At 41.0% G+C, this 24088-nt stretch overlaps 1 protein-coding gene across 1 annotated transcript; it reads right to left on the reverse strand.

The window, feature by feature from the left end:
* Positions 1–4390: 4390 nt before the first annotated feature.
* Positions 4391–23560, reverse strand: FAM81A (family with sequence similarity 81 member A). The gene is made up of 10 exons (XM_056499787.1): positions 23390–23560; positions 20945–21315; positions 19606–19673; positions 18118–18391; positions 17249–17367; positions 12133–12262; positions 10899–11005; positions 9687–9822; positions 9119–9314; positions 4391–8716 (listed from the first exon to the last, which is right to left on the reverse strand). The coding sequence occupies exons 3-10, from the start codon at positions 19650–19652 to the stop codon at positions 8577–8579; spliced, it is 1149 nt and encodes a 382-aa protein (XP_056355762.1). The 5' UTR covers positions 19653–19673; positions 20945–21315; positions 23390–23560; the 3' UTR covers positions 4391–8576.
* Positions 23561–24088: the final 528 nt, after the last annotated feature.

Below are 24088 nucleotides of genomic sequence, written 5' to 3' on the forward strand. Positions count from 1 at the left end.
GGGAGCTTCAGTCTTAGGGGAACCTAATAAATTTGAATGCCTAAAAGTGCGTTTTCTAAGCAGGTAGCTGCATTTTATTCTTGGCAATAAAATAAATAATAATTGCCAAACTGTATTTGAGAAATGTACCCTACCACTGGTATTAATTTAAATTTTTGAAGTTCAAATATTTTGAAAAGACTGTTGATTTTGAAGTTGTGAATGTCCAAGTCCAGAAGTGCCCAGTTGGGTGTGTTACAAGAGCAGTTTCTCCAGGTTTCCCTGGCAGAGGGAGCTCAGCTGAGCAGGCTTTGTGCAGCAGGCACCTGTGCTGCAGGCTGCTGGGGCTCTCTGCTGCCAGAGCCTGGCACTGCCCTGGCACTGTGACCCTGGCACTGCCCTGCCAGTGTGACCCTGGCATTGCCCTGGCACTGTGACCCTGGCACTGCCCTGGCACTGTGACCCTGGCATTGCCCTGCCAGTGTGACCCTGCACTGCCCTGGCACTGTGACCCTGGCACTGCCCTGCCAGTGTGACCCTGGCATTGCCCTGGCACTGTGACCCTGGCACTGCCCTGGCACTGTGACCCTGGCATTGCCCTGCCAGTGTGGCCCTGCACTGCCCTGGCACTGTGACCCTGGCACTGCCCTGCCAGTGTGACCCTGACAGTGCCCTGGCACTGTGACCCTGCACTGCCCTGGCACTGTGACCCTGGCATTGCCCTGCCAGTGTGGCCCTGCACTGCCCTGGCACTGTGACCCTGGCACTGCCCTGCCGGTGTGACCCTGCACTGCCCTGGCACTGTGACCCTGCACTGCCCTGGCACTGTGACCCTGCACTGCCCTGGCACTGGAACTCTGTGCTTCTGGAACTCTGGCAGGCTCGATGCTGTGACATTTCCCTGGGGAGCCTCTTCCAGTGCCCAAGCACCCTCTGGGTGAATGATGACATTGCAAAGGCATTGTTATTTCTAACTGCAGATTATCCCAATTCATCATTCTGGATGAATTCTGTAAGGTTAATCATCTGGGACAGAAGCATTCCCCTTCCTGAATGCTTTTTTAAGACAGACCAAAGAACCTGTTCTTTCTACGAGCAAAAAAGTGATCCCTGTCTTTAAAAAACATTCTTTTCTCCCTGGGGAAAGTTTGATTCATCACGATTTGGTTTTATTTTTTTCTCTTATAATAGGGTGTTATTTATAAAAGTTCTTGAAGTGAATCACAGAATTCTGAACTTCGAAATTCTCTGCAAATAGCAGTGAAACTTGCCTAAAGTGTAAATGAGCAGCGATTTAAATATTAACTATCAGTTGATATTTCACATTGCTTCCCACATACTCATTTATAAAACAGTCAAGCTGCAAGCTTTGTATAAATAGCATTTACTTAGTGCCATGGTTTAATTGAAAGTTTGATGTTTGAGGCTGGTTAACGCTGGTACACAGGAGCTGGTAGTGACTGTCACACTTGCTGTGTCATAGCTCTGCTGTGTAGTCTTGAGAGATTACTAAAATTAAGGGTGTGCCATTCCTCTAACCTGAGCTGTTATCATCCCTATCTAACAGGGCTATTATAAAACTGGTAATTGTTTTATCATACAGCAAAATTGTATTGGTGTGCCTACACATAACTAGAGTGCAGCATGAACATGTTTACAGAGCTCTTCAGCTTCTGGGAATTTGAAACCATCAGATTCCACAGTGGGTGAATTAAATATAGTGGCTAACCAGACTACATTAATATACAAATTAAATTGCCTTGAGTAAAGGAAAACAGATTAGAAAGAATAACCCTTACTTGTGTGGAACACTATTTTGCAGGGTTTTTTATCTGTACCAAACTGGGCCATTAATGTCTCTAATACCTTTTTTTTTTTTTTTTCCTTAACTTGTGCAGAGATAGGGATTTGACTGATTGTTACAAGAAACCTTAGGGGGAATAAAACATGTTCTAGGACTATGGGCTGTTGGTCAATAGTATAATTAAAACCAGAGTTACAGAAAGTTATCTGAGCTATCTGGAAGGTATCAGAAAGGTGAGCCAAGTATTTTAAAATACGTTTTGTGCTCGTGAAAACCAAATTTGTTTAGATGCAAAATATAAATATAAATGTATTAGCCAGCATTAAATGGATGAGGGGTCTGGTGTTCACCTGGACTTCGCTCCTGTGTGTCAGATTTGTCTTATTTGTGGAGTTTCTCCTACTTTAGTGTGCTTTGCTAGGAACCAAGCTGCAGCAATGCAAGGGGAGGAGGAATTTTTACCCCACTGAGGTGTTTGCCACGTGGAGTTCCTGCCCATTTGTGCCAGGCAGTGCCAGCCTATCCCCAGAAGACCTCAAGGAGAGTCACCCTTAACTGAATCCCTGTGTTTGCCCTGGTTAATGGATTTGTCTTAACAAGTGCTGTCCTTAAGGCATAATCTTTTGACTTAGTGAAATAATTTGTGTGACTTTCCCTGGGGCTTCCTACCTGCTGAAATCCTTTCCAGAGCTGTCAGTTCTTGCAGACACACAGCTTGACTGCCTGCCTTTGCCTGACAAGAATAGTGACATCAGGTGGCAGTGGGGCCTCAGGGATAGAATAATACTTGATGCACTTTTTTTTTTTTTTTTTTTTTTTAATTTAACATGGTGTGGAAGTTATTGCAGTCTGGACAGCCTGATAAATGCAAATAATTAATTTACCACTAGATAGTTTAAGTTTACTGAAATAAGGGACACAGAGCTGTAGATAATGGGCCCAAACTAGCCCAAAATCTATCAAGAGACTCAGTATCCCACCACTGTACTCCGTCTCATGATGTCAGTATTGGATTTTCCTTATCACCTCTCCCTCTGGAAAATGGAGATAAATTACTAAAATAAACACTGATAATGTTATAGTATTCATTTTTTTGTCTTGTTAGTCCACAATAACTAGAAACCCAAAATGTTAAATAATGGTTAAGATTTTGCTATTAATGAAAAATCTTTCCCAAACAAAAAGATTCTATGATTCTGAGATACTGGGAGACCATACTAGAGACCACCAGTTCCTTTTTGTTTGAAACATAAGACATTATACATGCAAAGAGGTAAGCAAGCACTTTACACTGTGAGCTGCCACATTCATTTTAGGAAGACTAATCTCACAAAGGAAAGCATATGTGGAACTGGGTCACAGCACTCCACATATTCAAGCTTGTGTCAGATACAAAGTGATCAATCCCCGTAAGATCTTTATAAAGTGAACAAGGTTTATTATTTATAGTAGTAAACAGGCTGGCATTTATCTTTTCAAAGCATGGCAGTGGCATAAAATATGTTTTAACTTTTGTTGTTTGTAGTTATTTGCATTTTAAAAGCTCTGCTTTGAGTCATTATACCTTTCTTGAATTTAATGATTTCTAGAAGACAAGATACTTGGAATGTACTGAAATTACAATTCTCAAAGTTAGTGAAGAAGGAAGGAGCATGGACATGAAAACTCAGTGTTGTTTATGCAGCTGTGGATATACTCTAATATGCAATTATTGAACCTCTAAGTTGTTCTTAGGGGAGATGGCAAGATCACAAAAGCCACCTAGCAGGGTGAGTGCCTGCCTCTCTGTCCTGACACCATCAGAGAGTGGCAGCACAGCAATGAGACTGCACAAGCACTGAAATATGTCTTCATTTACAGTCTGCTCCAACTTCAATCGCAGAATGGAAGCCTGTTTACTGCCCTGGCATTAGAAAATGAGCCTTAGCAGAAGCTGAAGTCAGGTTTAATGAGAGGAACTGTTTGGCGTATGTGCAGCAGTGCATGATGTGTTCTATTTTAATTCCTTCCTACTAGAAACAAATCTCCTTTCTCCTCTCTTACCAGCAATTCCTACTCACCCTCTCATACATTTCATTGATGTTTTGTGACACTGCTCAGTTTTCTTCTTAAACTTGGTCCTGGTTCTCACTGAGCTCAAATAATTTTTTCACTGATCTGTGCCAAAACCTCATGGCCCTCTCACATATTTTGCAATGTTTGAGGCTATTCCACTGTAATATTTACTGAGATAATCCTTTCATGTATTGAGAGCAGCTTTTTGTGCTGGCTCCAGAGCTTCTTCTGGTAGTAAGTGTCGAGGTTATCCTGTGTTCTTCCTGCCCAAGCCAGTCTCAGAGCAGGAGGCAGTGCAGGAGCCTCTTCTGCACATCTGCAGCAGTGTGAAAGGCACATTGTTCTTTGGGCTGTACATGATTTAAGATCTAGTGCTTTAGAACTGTCTCCGATTTTTTTTCTGGGTTTGGGAATTTGTTTGGGGTTTTTAAATGGTTTATGTTGACCTGACAGAGTCCTGCTGACAGAACAGGCAGCAGAGAGCTTTGGTCCCCACTCAGTATTCTTCACAGATTGTCTAAAGGAGCATCACAATCAGAATATTTTACTTAATTAATCATCTGCCTTTATTGTGATTTTACACAGTGACGTCTTTAGAATATTTTTTTTTCTTTTGTCAAAATACATGGTAAATACTTTCAGCCCCATCCCAGTGGAATTGCAGCACACAGGTACATTGGGACAGGTCCTTCCCTTGCCAAGAGTAACAGTGACACCCTGTGGCAAATTGAGCAGAGCCCATGCGCTCAATTCCCTCGGTTTCTTTCACGTTTGCCTCCTGTTTTCTTACACTGCAGGAAGTGTCACTGCCGGAATTCCCCCTGCGCATAGGAGGCCTTCATCACATTGTCATCCTCTCTTATTAGACATTTCCATCGTTGGAAGACGTGTCTAATGAGCACTTTAATTCTCAGATACAGAGAATACTCTGCTCCAGATGGCCAGATGCTCGTGGAGGGGGAACACAAAACAGAAATTGGGAAAAGAGGAAAATTTTGCATTTCAGTTTAAATTGATGTTACAGGAATACACCACTCCTCACTATCATTCATACTGCTTTTCTCTAACATGGCAACTGTCTATTGAACTGTATCAGATTGTGATGACAAAGATATCCACAATATAAAGGTATCCACAACACAAAACCCACTACATAAACAGCTGCATGTGGAAGTTAGGGTCATCCTTTGAACTTCTTACTTGCACCCTTCCTTTGGTTTGTTTAATGAGTATAAACAGCACAATTTCTCAGTAATTACTGACATAGTTCTGATTCCAGCCAAGTCCCTCATTGCACAGTACCATGGTTCTACTGTGTTATCACACACTAATGTAAAAGCCATGTACCCAGTTAAACATTTCTCAATGAGTTCAACACTCAGTATGTGCTACACAGTTGACTGAACAGTATGGTCTGCACATTGCAAGTGATTTAAGCCTCATGCAGGTTAAATAGCTGGCAAAAGAAAAATTTTAAAACTTCATGAGAGCAAGTGGTCTGCTTTGGCCGTTTTGGGGGTTTTGTGGTGGTGGTTTCTTTGGATTCGGTGTTGCTGGTTTGGTGGGCTTTATATGGATGTAAGAAGGAGAAAAAAAGTAAGAAATATTGGGTAAATAATCCTGTGAAGCTTCAATCAAATCATCTGTTATACACAGATTGCCCTAAAAAACTAATGAACATGAAGGAAAGAATGTAGTAAATTGGGTTTTGTCCTCTGTGCTTGAAATTTAAGGCTATTACATCTTGTCCTTGTTGAGATGTTTGGGTGGCAAGGCAGTCTTCTTTAAGCAGTGGAACAGACTGCATTAATCAATGGCTTATTCTTAAAAGATTGTTATAAGCAAGTAACAGAAGTGTCTATGGCAAATATTTTAGGTGGGGTTGGATCAATTTCAAAGTGGAGAGGTGGAGAAGATGACTTCCTAAGGCTCCTCCCAGTCTTTCCTTCAGTGAGTTTATGGTTGTGTCAGTGAGCTTGGTGATTTAACTAGTACTTTGTGCACATCTGTTATTTTACTTCCCCAAATCTCATTCTGTTGCTTGATTTCCATCCACACAAGCACTCCCTACCTTGTTCCTTTTGTGGGCTTGGCAAGGTGGCCTTTGGTGCACAAACCTGAGACTCATTGCATGAGTGCTTGTGCAGAACAAAGAAAGCACATTATTTCCACCATCAAAAATGGGCCTTGGTGTCCCTGAAGGACTGGAACACAGGAATCCCATTGCACACCAGCATGGAAGGGAACAAAAAGGAGCAGTCCTGCTTTCAAGCACTGCTGTTTCCTTCTATTTGGCTGTACAGGATCTCTCAGGGTCAGTTTTCAAAATCAGTTTCCATTTGGCAAAACGAAGCTTCCATAGCTCAGTGTCTGCAGCTCTGCCCTTGTGGCTTCTCAGTTGTTCCCCTGAGGGGATGCTGTGTCTGAGAGGATTCTGCCCTAACATGTTGAGGTGATCAGAGGATACTCCAGTCCTCAGAGGACTCCAAATTCTCCCTTGCAGGACTCACTTTTCACATGCGAGCACTCCCTGGCAGACAGTGCCCAGGGCTGGCCTGGGCCTGCCTCCACTCAGCACTTCAGAGCTTGAAGACACTGCTTGGCAATCAGTTGAGTATTATTTTAGTTGGGCTTTTACTTATTTGCTTTAGCTGAGATTTAGAATGTATTTAAGACAGAAAAAGTAAAATTGGATAGGGTTTCATGTGATGTTTTATATTTGGATCAATCACACATGATTTTTACAAGAGGAACAATATATTAAAGTCCTACATAAATTATTTCTGATACTTTGTATGCTCTTCATATCATATCAGATTTTGTACAGAATCCAAATTACAGAATTTAAAAATTACTCTGTTTTTGGTCTGTCTCTTTTAGTTTCTTTCTTTGTTTTGTTTTGTTTTTTAAATAAAACACCAGTAATAGCTTTTCTACTGCACATAGCTAAATATTTAAGGATAAGAATACATACATGAAGTAAGATTAAGACAATTCCTGAGAAATATCTACAAGCATTTAATTGTCTCTCTTTAGGGAACTGGGTTTTCCCCTTAGCTGCCATTGTAAATATATTCCACAGGACATGGATGACAACAAAACTGCCTCTGCTATTCCTGGTTTGTATCAGACAGCTTTGGAAGCCAGAGCTGCAAATGCTTAATGTGGCTTTGAGACTTCAATGACTTTCAACTAAAGCAGAAATGAATATAAACTTAGGTGTCAATCCTGTAAAGACATATGCATTTATTTGATTTTTACCCTCTACACTGACTTACTGAAGTTAATGACTATAAGTTCTTGAAGTGGTTTTTAAAATTCATTATTTGTTTTTTATATGGTGATTCTGTGGACCAAAATGTCTTTTATGGAAATGATATTTGCCAATGATTTTCCAACTAAAAATATATTTTTCCAATACTAGCTGAATGAAAGGTCCATTAAGGACAGTGTAGAGACATCCTATTAATTTATTTAGGTCAACCATACTGTAAATTCTGTGAATTAATATTATTTTTGTATATTAATTTCTGTTAATAGCAAAAATTAATAGGATGCTGGATAAAGTCTTTTATTTTTTGTAAGAGTTTAATCCTGCATGGCTTACAAACATGAGGAGCAATATATCATGCTAAGAATGAAGAAGTAAAAACAACATATATTTTTTTCCTATTTAGATAATATGCCACATACGTGCTGATTTTCATTATGTAATCTCTTCTGGGAATGGAAATTATTATCTGGAGATTATGTGAATAAATTAGCAATTTGAGTCTGCTAAATTATTAAAGTCTACTTAAATATGATGAATCAATTTTTTTTACTTCAATGAAAATTTCTAAGGAGATCATAAACTGCATTTTATTTTACATTACAGTCTCCAGACTAGGTTAGATTATTACCTTTTCTTTAGTTTTCAAACCTTTCTAAGTTTTTATCAATATAATGAAGCAAGTCACAGGAACACATGCCCAGTAAAAAATACTCTATCTGCATCTTTTGTCTTGTGTCAACTCCCCTTGGTTATTATTTTAAAAGGTTACAATACTTAAGACCATGTAAGTTAAGTTTCTTATGCTGTTTATGAATCATCTTAGTCTACAACTACATTACATGAAACTACCTAGTTTTCACACACAGGATATTTGTAAACTGAAACAAAGATTTTCTGATGGTGTCTAGATTTTGAAGATTGGTCTGTTTAGTGCCAATTCTGTCTTCCCAGGAAATCAACAGTAGAGAAAGTCACTCTAAAAATGTCCATTGATTTCAAGTAATTTGTATCAAGCTGGAGAACCTTGTCAAATCCATATGAAGCAAATGATAGCAACTTACCTTTTTTTTTTTTCAGAGGTGGAGGGGTACAGTTGCATATAAAAGCATATAGCTTCCTGATCAAGCCTGCAAAACTGGACTGACTTTAGCAAACTAGGTGCCAGCTTCACCAATGCATGACTCCAGTTTTACACAGTGCTAAATTTCCTGACAGCAACTGGAGTTGTGCAGGGGCAAAGCAGCACCTCAGTTCCAAGGGCTCATTGCCAGTTATCTATGAACAGCTTGCATTTACTGCTGTGAGCAAACACCTGTGCAGCAGCAGCAGCAGCAGCAGCAGCAGCAGCAGCAGCAGCAGCATGTCATTTGGTACATGCAGGTAATTGGCATTACAGACTGGAACAACACTAGAGTTTGCCTAGTTAGCCAGGTAAACACTAATCCCTCAGACAAAACCTTGCAGTCATGGTCCAGCTTCTCCCCATCTTGGAACCTCTTGCTTCATTTGGTGGATCTGCTTCTGCAGTTCATCTCTGTCCAGCTTCATTTTTGCTTCCAGAACTTGCCGTAGAGACCCAATGCTCTCATAGATAGCTGCAAACCCTAATTGCAGGTGAGAATTCCATTAGTTCACCATGAGGAGCAAGAGTATCACATCCCTGCTGCCAGAATGCACTCTTACAATGCTCTGCTTTCACTAGGAGCACTGCAAAAGTTCTGAAGGAAAATGGGATGTAGCTGTGCTGATAGCAGAAATGTTCTGATGGCAGCCCAGCTGTGGCTGTGCCAGCTCTGGGGACAGCACTTCTAAGCTGGTTGTCACCCCTTACTACTCTGCTTTTTGCACTTCATGAAAATCCTTCTTAATGCCACAGGTGTAGCCATTACATCTGCCCCAAATGTATTTAAGCTACTTTGGCACATGCAAAGACATTTTGCATATTAGTATGAGCCAATCACTGTCACCACAATTCAGAATAAAGAACTGGAAAACTATGTTCCTACCAGCATTAACTTCAGCTTTCATTTCTTTTATATCTTCATTTATCTCATTTTGAAGTTTGGCAATCCGAATATTAATCTTTTCTTCAGTCTGTTTTGCTTCATGTGCTTCCATGGTTATCTTCTGCATTTCTTCTATTCTCTCAATTTTCTCTGCCATTTGGTTGAATTTCATCTCAATACCTCTCTCACTCATTTCCTGGAGCCAGGAAAAGGAATTTTAATAATTTGCTCTGCATGTGGAATAACAGTGGTCTTTTTAAAATATGAAATAGATACTGATTAATCATCTTTTATCTGGAATTCAAAATGTAAGGAATTACAATTTTTCATAAAATAATTTCAAAATACTTGATTAGTGTATGTTAAAATACTGATCTACTTAGCAGTGACCAGATTCATTTAAAGATTTTCAGGTTATGGGTATTACACTTGATATTGATGAAGAGACTTAGGCCAATTCTCACTGAAAATCTCACTCAAATAATATCTCAGTTACATCATCTTACCTATTAATAATGCTTTTGGGTGCTTCCTGAGAAGTATTACAGAACATTTGAATAAAACTTACAGTGCTTTCCTTAAAAGTTAGTGAGAGTTGGTCAATTTTTTGCACGAGCTCTTTTTCAGTCTTTCCATGTTCCTGTTCCAACCAGCTCCGTGCAGACAAAATCTGATTGTTGAGCTCCTCAACAGCATCTTTTAATCTAGGAGCACAATAGAAATTTGCAGATACAAAAGAGAAGAACTTGTCATTCAACAATGACTTCGTCATAAATGTGTTCATAAAAACACAAAATAGCAATTTAATACATTCTTCACACCATTAAGGTGAGTCTTTGAATTTTAAGGCTATTCAACTGGATATGGTAACATTGGTTTAGATAATACAGGTGAAAGTTCATAAGCAAATTTATATGAAAACAAAATTGGAATCATGTTAGACGAGAATTCATTGTGACACTGGAAACAGAATATGGTCATCCATTCAGATTATAAACCTCATGTCCATATGTATTAAATCTGAGCAAAGATTTGGTAGCCACTTATTCTGGTGATAATGCTGGTTCCTGTAGCTTCACTCACATTGCCCATACCCACCTCAACTTTACACCAAGCAACTGTGCCAGTGAAACTGTTTCTTTTCTCCAGTGAATGTGTTAAACCTGGATAGCATGAGGATGGCCAAAGCAGTAAGAAATTGAGAAGGGCTGCTACTGAGTGAAATGCCTGGAGAGGAGTTAACATGAATTGAATATAATGACCCCATGTAATGTCTGGTAGTACAGAGTATCTTAATCATTTAGGTATTTCAGTTACATTAATGTTTGAAGCCAGTTCAGAGCAATAGCACTCTGTGACTGCTGTGCTTTCCTTCCTGCTTTCTCCAGCTGAACTTTTTCCCCTGCTCTGCACAGCCACCTCCAGCATTCATTGCTTCAGACAATTCTTGCAGAAAGGCACCAGACCACTCTAACAAAAACCCTCAGTTGTGTCCTTTACTATAACTTCTGCCTGAATACTTAACTAGGAACTTAATCAACTTCTCAGAACTGCCTAACCACATAAGGGGCAGAATTCTCGGTGAAAGCAAGTTCTTCTTGACCTCTTGACAGTCAGCTTTTGCAATATCTGTGGAGCAAACACATGTATTCATAGAGGTTCCTGCTTTTATAGGCCTGAAGATTACACCAGTCGGACTGGGAAAACTGAGGCCAAGCTGGGAAAACTCAGGCCCTGCTCCCAAGGTACACAGCAGCAGCAAAGCTTCCCAGGCACTTACTTTGTGTCCAGGACTTGCAGCTGTTGGTTGCTCTCTTTGTAGGCAATCTTCAGCTTTGCTTCTTGTTGCATTATGGATTGCTCTACTCTGCTCAGCAGATGAGAAATCTGAAACAAAATTCAGAATTTACTATTTTTCAACAGCATTGCATCACAGTTTCATTTGCGACATTTTCATAACAGTAGAGGAGGTCTTACAGAGAGCTCACTTCTGCTAAAATTTCAAAAATTAATAAATTTGTATATTTTTACTTTATCATGAAAATATACTATCTCTCAATATGAAAGTATCAACATTTTGAAAACTAATTTTTTTTGCCTTCAATAATGTGAATAGTTTCACCTTGAAAATCTCTGCCTGGTCCCCCCTTGAGACAGCTGAATTTGAATGATCCAAACATCTCTAAGTTGCCACATAATCAGAATAAACAAGTTCTGAAGCACACCACCAATGCTGAGGGATATGCTCCATTACTTTGTGTATAAGGGCCACTGCAGTGATAGAAGTGCTGGGTTTAACTGGGGCCAGGTCATTACTAAAAGAGAATTTTTGTCACCAAAATAACCATCTCACTTTCTCAAAGCATACTGTTCAGGTTTACTACAAGTTGCATGACAACATGCTCCTTGCATGCTAATATACTACACTGAGGCTTCTGAGAAAGGCAAAGTGGATTTTAGCCATTTACCTACCGCAAAATGAAGATGTAAAATACTTTTGTTGACCAAGAAAATGAGAAGGCCTTGAGATGTGACATTAAGGAAAGGGATTCTTCATATCTCCGAGTCTCTGCTTGTATCTAGTGCTCACTTCCATTCTCAAACCCAATGGAAGAGAAACCTGACAGACAGATTAATGGATTCACAGAACCCAAAGCCTGTTTTGTTTTGCAGACCTTCAAAAATTATGTTCAAATACATATAGGATCATCCTGGGAAGGCCAAAACACACAGTGAAAGATGCAGAGGCTTCCATTGTTTTAGTTTTGTTGAGCATGTGCCTTTACATACTAATTCCTTCTACACAGCATGCTGCAGGCAGAAATTAAGGCCCTTTTTCAGCTAAAGCAGTACAATAATTCATCTAGGTACCAATGGTCAATGTAATAAGGACTGTGACCTCTCCATTTGTAAATCTGTGACCTCCCAGGATAATAATTGACAGTAATGGAGTCTGTGTGAATTAGTCTAGAACTCTTACCTGTACAGGGACTGCCTTGGTCTAAATACCATACCTGTATTTCTGCCTCTTTGATTTTAGATTCTAAGATCAGCTTGGAGGTGTGTTGGTCTTTACTTAGACTCTGAAGTCTTTCATATGTAATTTTATGCTCTGCAGACAGCCTGGCTAACCCAGCATCACACCTGTTTGAATAGATAAAAAACAAAGCACCAGCCAAACAGAATATAAAGTCCAGGCCTTTTAAATTATCAATTTTTGTGGAATTCCTGTCTGGCTAGGGAAGCAATGTCTTTGAGACTGTAAGAATGGTAATACATCTCACAGTGTTCAGCTCCCAAATAGGCCTCGAGGTCCTGTAGTCTGAGACACAAATTCCATTGCTCTTGGCACTGACATGATATGGGTAGGGTGTGTTATCACTCAGGGAAATCACATCAGAAATGCAAAGATGCAGAATTTCATTTCCGTATCTTTTTGTCACACCCCAGAAAATATCTGATAAGGTGTGTGAGTTCCCCTACATGATTAGTAGCCTAAATAACTGAGGACCATTTGTTCATTGTTCTAGCTTTGCATTTTTATTTGTGAAATAGTAGTATACAGCTAATATGTGTAGTTAACAACATGGGGCAAATTTTATGGTTCTTAGTCTTTATTTAGGTGAATAAATAAATTGTTGTTGAAAGCAATGGCAATTTTGTCTCAGAAATGGCTATAAAATGAAGTCCTGGAACATAATAATTGTTTCCTTTCTTCACATTGGAACGCTTCTTGATGCTGCAACATTTTCAGGATAAATATGTTTTAGAACATGTGTGTTTTCTACCAGATTTTAAAAATAATTTGATCAGGTGGATTTCATCTACAGTAATGCAGTAAGGGCATTAACTGAGCTGTAAAAATGTGAGTACTGTGATTTCAGGAGTAAGACCTCTGTGAAGTATGACTCACATATATATATTTTTAAGTATGTAATCATTAGTGTTGCCAAATTTGATGTAAGAAACTGATGAGGAACAGACAGCAGTTACAATTTGAGGGAGAAAAAGGCAGCAAAATGGAACAAGCTGAGGCATGTTAAGTCATTACTAAACCAATGACACACTTTGTCATCTTTTTAGTCACATTTCAGTTTGAAGCTTTCATTTCTACATGCATTTTCATCACCTCAGTTACAGGAAGTGCCATTATCATTAAACATTAAGGGAAAGTTACAGCTAAAAATAACAAATGGAGTATCTGCTTATTATTATGGTTTCAATATGAAGAATAATCAGTAATGTAAAATAGCATGGGCATTATAAAACTTGAGGAAATTAATTTCTGGTGCAGCAGTTCGGCATTGTAAGACCCGTTAGTAATATCTGCAGGAAGCCTGGCTAGGGTTTAAATGGCAGTGAAAAGCTTGTAGGGCTCACAATCAGGGAGTTTCTTTAGAAAGACTAGAGAAGCCAAGGTTTTTGTTGTTACAAGGTTGTGGGTTCCAAAAACTGATTAGTTTTGTTTCTCTGAGGCATGGCAGAAAATATAAAAAAGCAACAGCTTTGAAACTACTGAAGTAAATATAATCAGCAAGCACCTGTAATTGTTTTTAAAGTAAATTAGTGTTTTGGGTTTAATCACAGAATATCTCTCTTCTTCATGGAATTTAGTTATGTGGTCAAAGGGTTCATGTAGTTCCATGGTAACTGAAAGATTAAGATTCTGACTGTGAATTCTGACTATGTGTCTATGCCTAGCATACATAGATCAGATTATTTTGGTTTATCTTCTATATCTGTTGTACACACTGGAAAACACATGGTTGGTTTTGACCTGGAAGAAAATATTAGTGTTCAGCATCAAGGAAATCAAAAGACAAACAGTTGCTCCATTCGGTATGGCTGGGACATAGATAAAGTGAGAACTGTGCCAGTACTCTGCAGCTGGCTGCTATATGCATGTGCTGTAGTGGTATGGAGACAGCTTTTAATGCTCCTGGTTTATTATAACAGGAGATGTTCCAATTAAAATGCCAGCATTCCAGAGAAAAACAAGCAGCTGGAGAATAGGTAGTGAAAAGCAAGTAGAAACGCCCAGTGAGGGCACTGGGCAGGAGCAGCAGAGCTGGTGGATTGTTCTGGCCTGAGGCAGGGAGCCCAGAGCTGCCCTTGTGGTGCCACTCCCACACAGCAAGGCCAGAGAGCAGCACAGTTATTGTCCTGGGGAGCTGCCAGTGTGTGCAGCCCAGATGCATCAGACTCAGAATTCGTGCAGCAGGAAAATCTGCCTATGTGTAATGAGTCCAGGTTGTCTGAAATGAATCAGTTCCATAATGTAGATAAAAAATTCGTCTATATATGCAAAGTAGGCAATCTGAACACACATAATTGCCAGTGCTCCGGATGTTTCAGCTTTCAGGAAGCTTTTATGAAGATGGCAGCAGCTATCATTCCAACCAGGCTGCTGGATTTAAACTTTCAAGACAAATGCTTATTATCCACAAGTAATTCTCTAAATAAATGATAAGGCACTAATGAATTTTATGATGTGTTATCAGAAAAAGAATTGGTAAATCTGTATAATATAAAATTGACAACATAAGGGACAAGAGGCTGGAGAATTTGATCTACTGGCATCAATCTAATTTTCTGCTACATGTGTTGCTGAATTTTATAGAGGTAAAAAACAGTTAATAATAATGCTGATTTTTAGCAATAATTCAGGGCTGTGATAACACTTCGCAAATTCAGTAGTAAACTGTGCTTATTGAGGAAGGATCCAGGAACATGAACTGTAATGTGTATTCTTTCTCTGATAGCAATATTAGTTGATTCTGTGATGTGAGTGAGGTGTGTTGGAATCTCACTCCTGCAGGGCTGTGGGGAGTGTGGTTTGGAGCTGTGCTTCAGAACTGCATGTGCATGTAGGAATCCCTTGTTCCCAGCATTAACAGCACCAGCTCTCAAGAAATAATGAGAAAGTTGTTTGATGATATATTGACATATTACAGAACAGTTGGTGTTAGGAAATAAACAGCCCTCTCTCCAATACTGAACTTGAATAGGATGTTTAGTATGTAAGAAATCACTGGAACTGAAATCTGGCCAGAATCCTAAGATGGACACTAAAGTTATTACATGACAAAGGGCTCAGGCTTTGGGATTTAATGTCTAAAGTGATTCCCACTGTCCTTCTGCCAGCCTGGAGCAAACACAGTGCTCAGAGCTATTGCAGCCCAAGCCTCTCAGTGTACCTTCACTGTGGCTGGAAGTTGGTGCACAGGAAGTTGGTAACCCACAGTAACTTGATCGTGTTTCTAATGTTTCACTCTAAACTCATCTGGAAGCTAGCAGCACTACAGGTAAGGGTACATTAGGTGGGGAAAGTATATTTTATATAAGGAACAGGGCTAAAGCAACCAGAAGGTGTTTATCTCAGAGAAAGTCTCTGTGTTGTGCCAAAGGCACAACAAACCATTGTCCTGACCACAATCTCCAGCTAGTGCTTTAATTGTTATTCACTGGAGCAGTAACTTCAAAGTAGAATATGTTCTATAAATAAAGACAAAGAGGTTTCTCTCATGGATCACTGCTTTAAATTGCTTTCTGATAAAGGGAAGATTTCTTTCCTCATTCAGGAATTTTTTTTTTTTTTTTTTTTTTTTTGTAGAGGGCATGCTAAATAGAAGCATAGAATGCAGAATGAAAGGTATCAGTTAAAAGGCAATAAACTGATCCTCTTACAGGAATGAATACAAATAACCTGCATTCGTCATGCAGTCTGACATGGGTATAATCTCATTCAATTTGCAGATAAATTGCAACGCAGGCACAGCACAAGGGTGGTGCCCTAAGGAAATAAAGGAAGAAGCCCTGGCACACCCTGTGCCCTGTCCCCACCCTCCCACACCAAGTCCTGGGTCAGGACAGGGCCCCCCAGTGACACCCATGGCAGCAGGAGTTTCTTTTCTTGAGTTCCCTGACTGAGAGCAAAGGCACCATGTTTTGCCTCCCAAGGTGTCACTAACAGTGCTGCTCCACATAGAACACCTCTCAGGATGTAGTATGACCTCAAAATATTTTTATAGAAAGAAGCAGGAAGATATAAGCATGTACATTTTTGAGGGGATTTCTCAGCAGGATAGAGATGTGTATGTGTATTTCTCTATAGGTTTTTCCATCAATTTTCTGATTTGAAAAAAAATAAACTAGTTCATTTGTGTTTGCTAAAGTATAGTACATAACTTACTAAATGTGTAATTCTTTTTGAAGTATCTCTAAAGTATTGTCTACAAAATGGGCTATGAAAGTTACAGTGGAAGCTTCAGACAACTGAGTAATTTATGAGAATACCTTAGTTCAAAGAAAATCCCTCTCTGATTATTTCTGTATGTTGTTGAGGGTTATTACTAAATCAGGTGACATGCAGAAAAGGAAGCAGAATTACCCGTACAATATAGATAACAGGTCAAATTCAGGACAAGTATAACTCCACCAAAGTTTTTACCCAAGCAGCTGTAGGCCAGGTTATGTCCTTTTCCTGCACATATAGGATATGTACATAGCTGTACACAGCCTCTGTTTTTCATGTTCAACTTTACAGGCACTTAAGCAAATGTTGTCGTGCTGGGGTTTGTAAATGTGTCATTGATGGCACATTCTGTGTGGCCACAGAATTGTAACCTGGAGCTTCAGGCAGCCTGTAAAACCTCTGTTATTGTACAGCTTTCTGTTCCTTGTGTGTCATGTAGCCCGTGTGGGATTTAATATGGCTAACCACTAACTGAGTGTGCAGATTTTTACTTCTAGAATATATGCAAAAATGTGCAACTGTTTTGTTCTTCACAAGTGCAGATTGTTCCGTGCTGCCTTTATAATTGTGCTAATTAACGTGTTTCAAAGTCTAACCACAGTACTTCTTAAAAGCTGAACCAAACCCAAATTCCCAGGGAATTTGAAGTAATTTATTTAGAACTAATTTCAGGAATTTTAGGAATTAAGGGTGATATTGTCACATTTAATACGTAATTCTGGAATGCAAAGTATTATTACTCATTTTCTTGAAAATGCAGAGTAAAATTATCCTTGGATTTTTGCCAAAGTTGAATTCAACCCATTATCATTAATATTTCAGGATTAAAACAAGATTAGCTAGACCCCAAAACACAGTTCTATGCAGACTTTTACCTTGCAACTCTTCCCCGAAGATCTCCTAGGCCAGAAAGCTGCCGCATTTCAAGACTCTTCAGGGTAGAATTTGTTCCATAGCTGAGATTGTCTCTGACACGTATCTGTTCCTGCAGCATCTACAGAGCATTCATATGCAAATAAAAACTCAGTATGTCACATTTAATGTACATTTTAAATGTCACTCATTATTTGTCAGTAATTCAGTATCCTCAGATACCATTTTATTATTACTTTATGCAAAGCTTTGTCTTGTAATGTACTAAACCAGATAGCTTTTAGGTATGTATTATTTCTTATTATTACTGTCCAATCTGCACACAGCTACCGTAATACATGTAAAGTATAACTTGACAGTGAAATGGAGAGTTACATTTTTTTTTCTCCTCTCATTTTCCCTACCACACCCCTGTTGTTCACTGCAGCAGAGGTCAGACATGAAGTCATGTGTCTGCCTACGATTAGGTCATAAAAATGAGTACTTGGGTTTGGTTACTTCGTGTCGTCAGTGAGTCGGAAGGGAAAGAAAGTTTATTATAGAGCAAAGGCATTTCCTAGTGTTTATACAGCACAGCCTTTGGACTGAAGTTGAGCTGGGTATTAGTGTCGCATTAATTCATTTTTTCAAGATTTTCCAGTGCAGCTTTTGAAAGCAAGCTTATTAGAACCACAAAGGCTTCTGTGTTTATATGCTAATATCCTGTGCTATTTTCATAGCCACCGAAAGAATTATGTAATTTGCAAACACTTTTTCAAGTTATAAAAACAATTTATAAGCTTACAGGGTCTTCAGCCCTTTACTTATCCCGTGGTGAACTTTGTTAGGACATGAGAAGCAGTAGGTGTGTGGGAGGGCGCTGGTGCCGTACCTCGATGTCCCGATTGAGCTGCCGCACTATCGCGGTGATGTTTCGGATGTGCTCCTCCAGGAGCTGCCTCGCCAGCCGGTCACCTCCCCCTTTGTTCTGCATTCTGTGCAGCGTGGAAACAATGTCCTCCTTGATGCGAAAAGCGTGTTCCACCAGGGCTGCCGTTGTTTTCTCATGGCTCAGGATCCTGTCCTCCAGCTGATCCACCAGGCTGGCGGATGCCAGCGGGACCGCGGTCAGTGCCTGGCTGTGCAGCGGGATGTTCCGGACCCGTCTGCAGCGAGAAAATCCACAGCTCGTTAGGTTCTCACACAAAACTCTGCAATGCCTTTGCACTGGAGATGGTGTGACACTATCTGAGTACTGCAGTGCTGGGGAGAAGCCCCAAAATCCTCCCAGATAGAGTGCCCACTGCTACAAATAAATGGGTGCTGTGTTGGCTACCGTGTGTCTTGTACAAAGGCAGGTCAGGCTTTTTTTCATACTCTATAAGGAAGCTTTCAAAAGTATCAGAACTTAAGGAAAGGATATTAGCATAATAATAGTAGTTACAAATCCGAACTATAATTTGGTTATGAATCCAAATTCAAATTCTTCTTCTGAGTTTCCAAAGTAATGTTATTTGTCTTGTTTCCAGGCTTAATCAAAGCTGTAAGAGTTGAAGGTAGGTATTGTAAATTAAATGAAAACAGATCAGGATAAAAAGGGAGTAGCTTGTGTCAATCCCTTTTCTGTCTCTATAAATACCCTGTAATATGACACAGAAGATTTTTCCCCTGCAAACTGGACAGGAGCGAATGTGGACTTAGAAACTGAGGTGAGACCAAAATTATGACAAGCTTCTCAGAATCTTAGAAGTTAAATTTTCCCACAAAATAGCCTACATCTGAGTTCCTTGAATAATTCTCTAGATTTTTGAAGTGTGCTCTGCATTGCATAGCTCCCATGGGAAGCAGTGGAGCTCATGGGTGCTGAAAATAATAAAATGAGGCTGGAAATGCATGAAACCTTTTCCTACCACTATGTTCTGTAAAGAATAACAGCATCTTCAGAAGCATAAGTGGAGGACACAAGTTCAACCCCACTTCTTTTTTCTAGGAGCTCTGTGTATTCTCATGTTGTTTCCTGTTAATGAGCCAAATTTGCAGTTCAGTTTGACCATGACGATATTGATAGAGATGTATGAGGATTCCAACAAAGGTCAATTTTGGCTGTGTTTTCACAACTCATTCCATGCTACTCAAACACTGGCTAAAGTGTTCTTGGACTTCTAGTCAGTGAGATTTAAGCTATTTAATTTCTTTGGGGAATGGCTAAGTAAAAGCTGAGTAAGGACTTGTGATTTGGGCTATTATTTGAATGTCTATGGTATTTCACTTTTCTTTGCACACTAATGCTAAAGGTCATAGCATTTCTGTATATAGGGAATTAAGAGATACAAAATACTCTGCAATATGAAATTTTTTTGTTTTTTATTCCAGACTGTACCTTTCAGAAGGGGCAAGAGTTGGGAAGATTGGGCTTCGGTGGGCCATTCTCTGGTCAATAATTTATGTCTGTTGAAAAAGCACAAATTGAATTATTGTATAGTTTACATCTGATACTGAAATGACTTGAAGTTTTTGCTTTCAGTGCACCTTTAAGTAAAGTGTAATATTATGCTGACACCAGCGATCTTGGCATTCAAATATTGCTAATGCAGTAAATGCAAATAAAAATTAATACAAAAGAATGAAGACTAAAAACTGCTAAAAAGCTTTTTATGGTGAAAATTATACTCTTGAAAAGATGAGGTAGACAGCCTTGAAACCAAAATCTGCTGTTGACCCTGATTTGGCAGGGCAGAGGTAAACAAAGTTCATGTCCCCTAGCTTCTACTGGTCTCTGACATCATTAATCAATGAATAATAAAATAAGGTCTACAGGAGGATCATAAAACTTAAGAAAACATCAACTGGAGAATCAAATACAAGTGTTTCATGACAGCAGATTATTAGGGGTAAGATAAAAGCATTGGATGTAGGACATCAGCATAATTTATCAAAATTGAGTATTGTATTAAATTGTCTTCAAATCTAAATGATGACACAATGTTGTAAGTAAGTTATTCTGTGGTAAGAATATGAATTCGCTAATTTTTAATTTTTAGACACAGCCAGCCAGACTGTGACAGATATTGCAGCAGAGTAGGTCTATTAAATAGTTTCAGAAAGATATTTTAGTGTCTTACTGTGACACCAGTACCTGGCTCAGCAGCTTTTTCTGCTGACAGAAATTAATGAAAAATATATTAGCCTCCAACTAATCTCCCCTATATAAAACAAACATTTTTAAGTATAAAGAGAAGTAGTATGGCGTGAGCCTGATCTCCTTGGGAACATAAAATACTCACTGCAAAATAAAGGCTGATGTATGAAAAGAAGCTTACCATTGCTGATGAAATCCTGTGCAATCTGAGGAAGATGGGGTTATAGAAATACAATAGTCAAATATCGATAGTGGAGAAGCAATAGGGCTACCCTTTGAGATTTCAAAATGCAAAGCATGTTTGTGCTTTAGAAATGTATGAAAGCACTGCCTGAAAGCAGAGAGCAAACATTGTCACAGTGTGTGTGTTCTATTTATAGCATGGTGCTTCGGAAACTACAAATTAGAAAAAAAAAACATTTTTAAGAGAAGCTGGGTTGCTGAGCAGCAGTGACAGCAGACAGGAATTCAGAAGGTCTGAATTGAATTCCTTGCTCAATTTCTGATTCTGTTGACTTGGGTCAAGTTATTTCCATGAGCAATGACTCAGTTTCCCTATATGTAAGACCACCATACCTACCTCCTTGTTTAGGTTCTTACATGGCTATAAGTCAAAAGCACAGTATAAGAGCTGGGGTTCATTATGGTGACTTCTGCATTCAGAGTCCTGCACAGACACTGAATGTCCAGTTCTGCAGTCTGTTCCTCACACTCATCATTTCCCAGTTGTCTGTTGGGTTTTTAGGAATGCCAGAACTCTGTGAGGGGTCCCTCCTGGTCACACCACCAGGCACCCAGTTCTCAGTGGGCCTGAGACCTCTGGGCCTTAACACATTTTAACAGTCTTGATGCATTGAAGCTTTTAAGCACAATTTAGCTGTAAACACAGGAATTATCCGACTGATTTGGGAAGAGCTACGTGCACTGCAGCAGCAAAGCACTGGATGCTACCTAGAAAAACAAAGAACAAATATTAAAGTCTGTACATCTAGCAGCATCTTAGTGAAATTTAGTGAAATACACCTTATAAAAAACACCCAAACAGTGCTTTAGTCCCACAGCCCTTAGTACCCATTATCAACTGGAAAATAATATTTGCAGCAAACTACAGTGCTTTAGTCCCACAGCCCTTAGTACCCATTATCAACTGGAAAATAATATTTGCAGCAAACTAAGCACAGGTTTGCACGAAGTCTAAACTCTTTCTGCCAGTCTACCATAAATAATGCAGCTAAATGCAAATATCTGGATATGTGTGTGGATATGAAACAAAAGTTACATAAATTAACTTCTCATTAATTTCTCTTTGCTCTGTACTAAGTGAAACATCTCATAATCAGATATCAGATTTCTTGATCTGATCAGACAGCCAGAAAGGATCTAAGACCTTGACTGGCAGTTGTACAAAACTTTCCTGGAGTTTGGAGATATTTGCAATAAACAAATAGCTGTCAGAACTAATGACAAATTCCTTCTCTATGAGTGTAATACTAACTTAGACTAGTAAATAGAAACTATAAGATGTTCTGATACATAGATTCAGAGGGGTATCATTTCACATGGCTCTTTCATTGGCACTGAACTGGTGTCTAAGATATCCGTTGAAATATTGGTTAGAGGTACTTAATTTATTTGTTTAATGAGGTTATTTCCTGCTAGATACTGCTATAAGCAATTTAAGTCATGATATATTAACCCAGTAAATTTGGGTTGACTGATTTAAGTTACTGAATATTTCAAATATACTTGTCACATGAACAAGATAGAAGTTTTTACCTATTTGTAAATTACATGCCTGCTTACCAAAAATAACAGTTCACTTGATAATTAAGGCAGGATTTCCATACAAATGTGGAGTGCTTCCTTAGCGTTTCTTTAAATCACTGACATAAGATATGTAAAATCTTGGGAAAAACAAAATCATCCATGGGACACGATGAAGAGACACTTCTAGCAATGTGCAGTTCACTCCTTGCTATTTGTGCTGGGGCATCCTTTCCCTACTTCTCAGACTGCCTTGCAGTTTATTGTTTATTTTCTGCAGGATCTCCATTTCTCCTGTTTTGAAGGATAATCATACCTGTAGCACTCAGTTCCCCATCTTCCATGATAATCTACAACTAATGCTGTAATGTCTGCGCACCTCAGAGTGTTTTTCACATTCATTCTCACAATATGCCTGCGAGGTAGGAAGCATTATTATCCCTGAAAATATAATTTCCTTCTGTGCTGGTAGGGAAATGAAGCACGGGGCGGGCTATGTGACTTGCCACAAGTCACACGGGAATCAAAGCAGACTGAAATACCTGCCTAGGCAAACACTTTAATCACTCCGGGTTTTTTTTCTTAAAATAGAAAGCGCTTTGGTTGCTGCACAGGGAGCGTGTGACGGCACCACCCCGGCAGCCGCCAGATCCTTCCCCGTGTTACTCTGAAGTGCTTTGGGGCAGCGCTTGAGAGTAAGCGAGCAAGTCGCAGTGCTCAGCAGAGGGATGGGTCAGACAGACCCCGGCAGCGCCGGGCAGAGCCAGACCCGTGCCCAGCCCCGGTGCCGCGGCACTCGGGGCACCGCGCACAGCCGCTGTGCCAGGGTGCCGGGGGCTCCCCGGCAGCGCCAGGACCGAGCAGGGGCTCCGGGGCAGACCGGGGGCTCCGGGCCAGGCGGAGGCTCCGGGACACGCCGGGGGGCTCTGGGACAGGCGGGGGCTGCGGGACATGCCCGAGGGCCTCTGGGGAAACAGCTGCTATCGGCCCCGCTGCCGGCCCGTGCCGGACGCCGTGAGCGGGGGGATCGCGGCGGAGCCCTGCTGGCGCCAGGCCGAGCGCTCTGCCCCGCCCTGCCCCGCCTGCCCGCGGCTCTGCCCCGCCGGGGGTCCCGGCCCCGCGGTGCGGGGTCATCGGTGGGCGCGGTGAAGATTGCGGGGCACGGAGTGTACGACGGCCGACAGGACACCGCGGTGCAGACAGCACCTCTGGCCATGCAACACGGGGGGCCGGAGCCGGGACAGCCTGTGCGCTCACTCACCGGTGCTGGCTCCGGGCAGGGCAGCGCTGCCCGCCGCTCCCGCGCATCCCCGCCGCCGGCCGAGCCGCTCTGCGCTCCGGGCGCTCCGCCGCGGGAGCGGCAGTTCCCGAGCCGTGACCGCCGGAGCGCGGCCGGAGCTCCCCGCCCGCCCTGGCGGTCCCTGCGCGGATGGGAATGGGATGGAATGGATGGATGGATGGATGGATGGGATGGGAGCGGCTGCAGCGGGGCGGCCGCCGCAGGCCGGGCTGCGGGAGCGGGAGCGGTTGCCAGGACGCCGTCACCATGGGAACGCGCTGCCGCCCTGGCGGGGGGAGCCCTTCCATCGCCCCCTCCTCCAGCGATTCCCGGCAGCGCCGATCCCGGGCGGGCACGGAGGGACGGACGGGCCCGCGAACAGCCGCGCTCCCTGCGGCGCGGGGGCGAGCGTGGGGACGGAGCGGGGCCGTGCCCGCGCCCCCCGCGCCAGCACACGCCGGCCCCCAGACAGAAAGTTCGGTGTGACAAACAGCGGTGACTCTGAGTTACTGGTGCTGCAAAAGAGCCGAGAGCATGACTGAAAGCGTGGGTTTTTCCAGAGCGTAAATCGAATCCTGTCAGAACACATTATTAAAATCAGTGACAAATATTAGTCTTGTTTATAAAATATCCATGTTACATTTTCAAACGAGCTAACATGGAGCTTCAGTAAAACTTCGT

Source organism: Oenanthe melanoleuca, chromosome 10, assembly GCF_029582105.1.
Source record: "Oenanthe melanoleuca isolate GR-GAL-2019-014 chromosome 10, OMel1.0, whole genome shotgun sequence".
NCBI lineage: Eukaryota > Metazoa > Chordata > Aves > Passeriformes > Muscicapidae > Oenanthe > Oenanthe melanoleuca.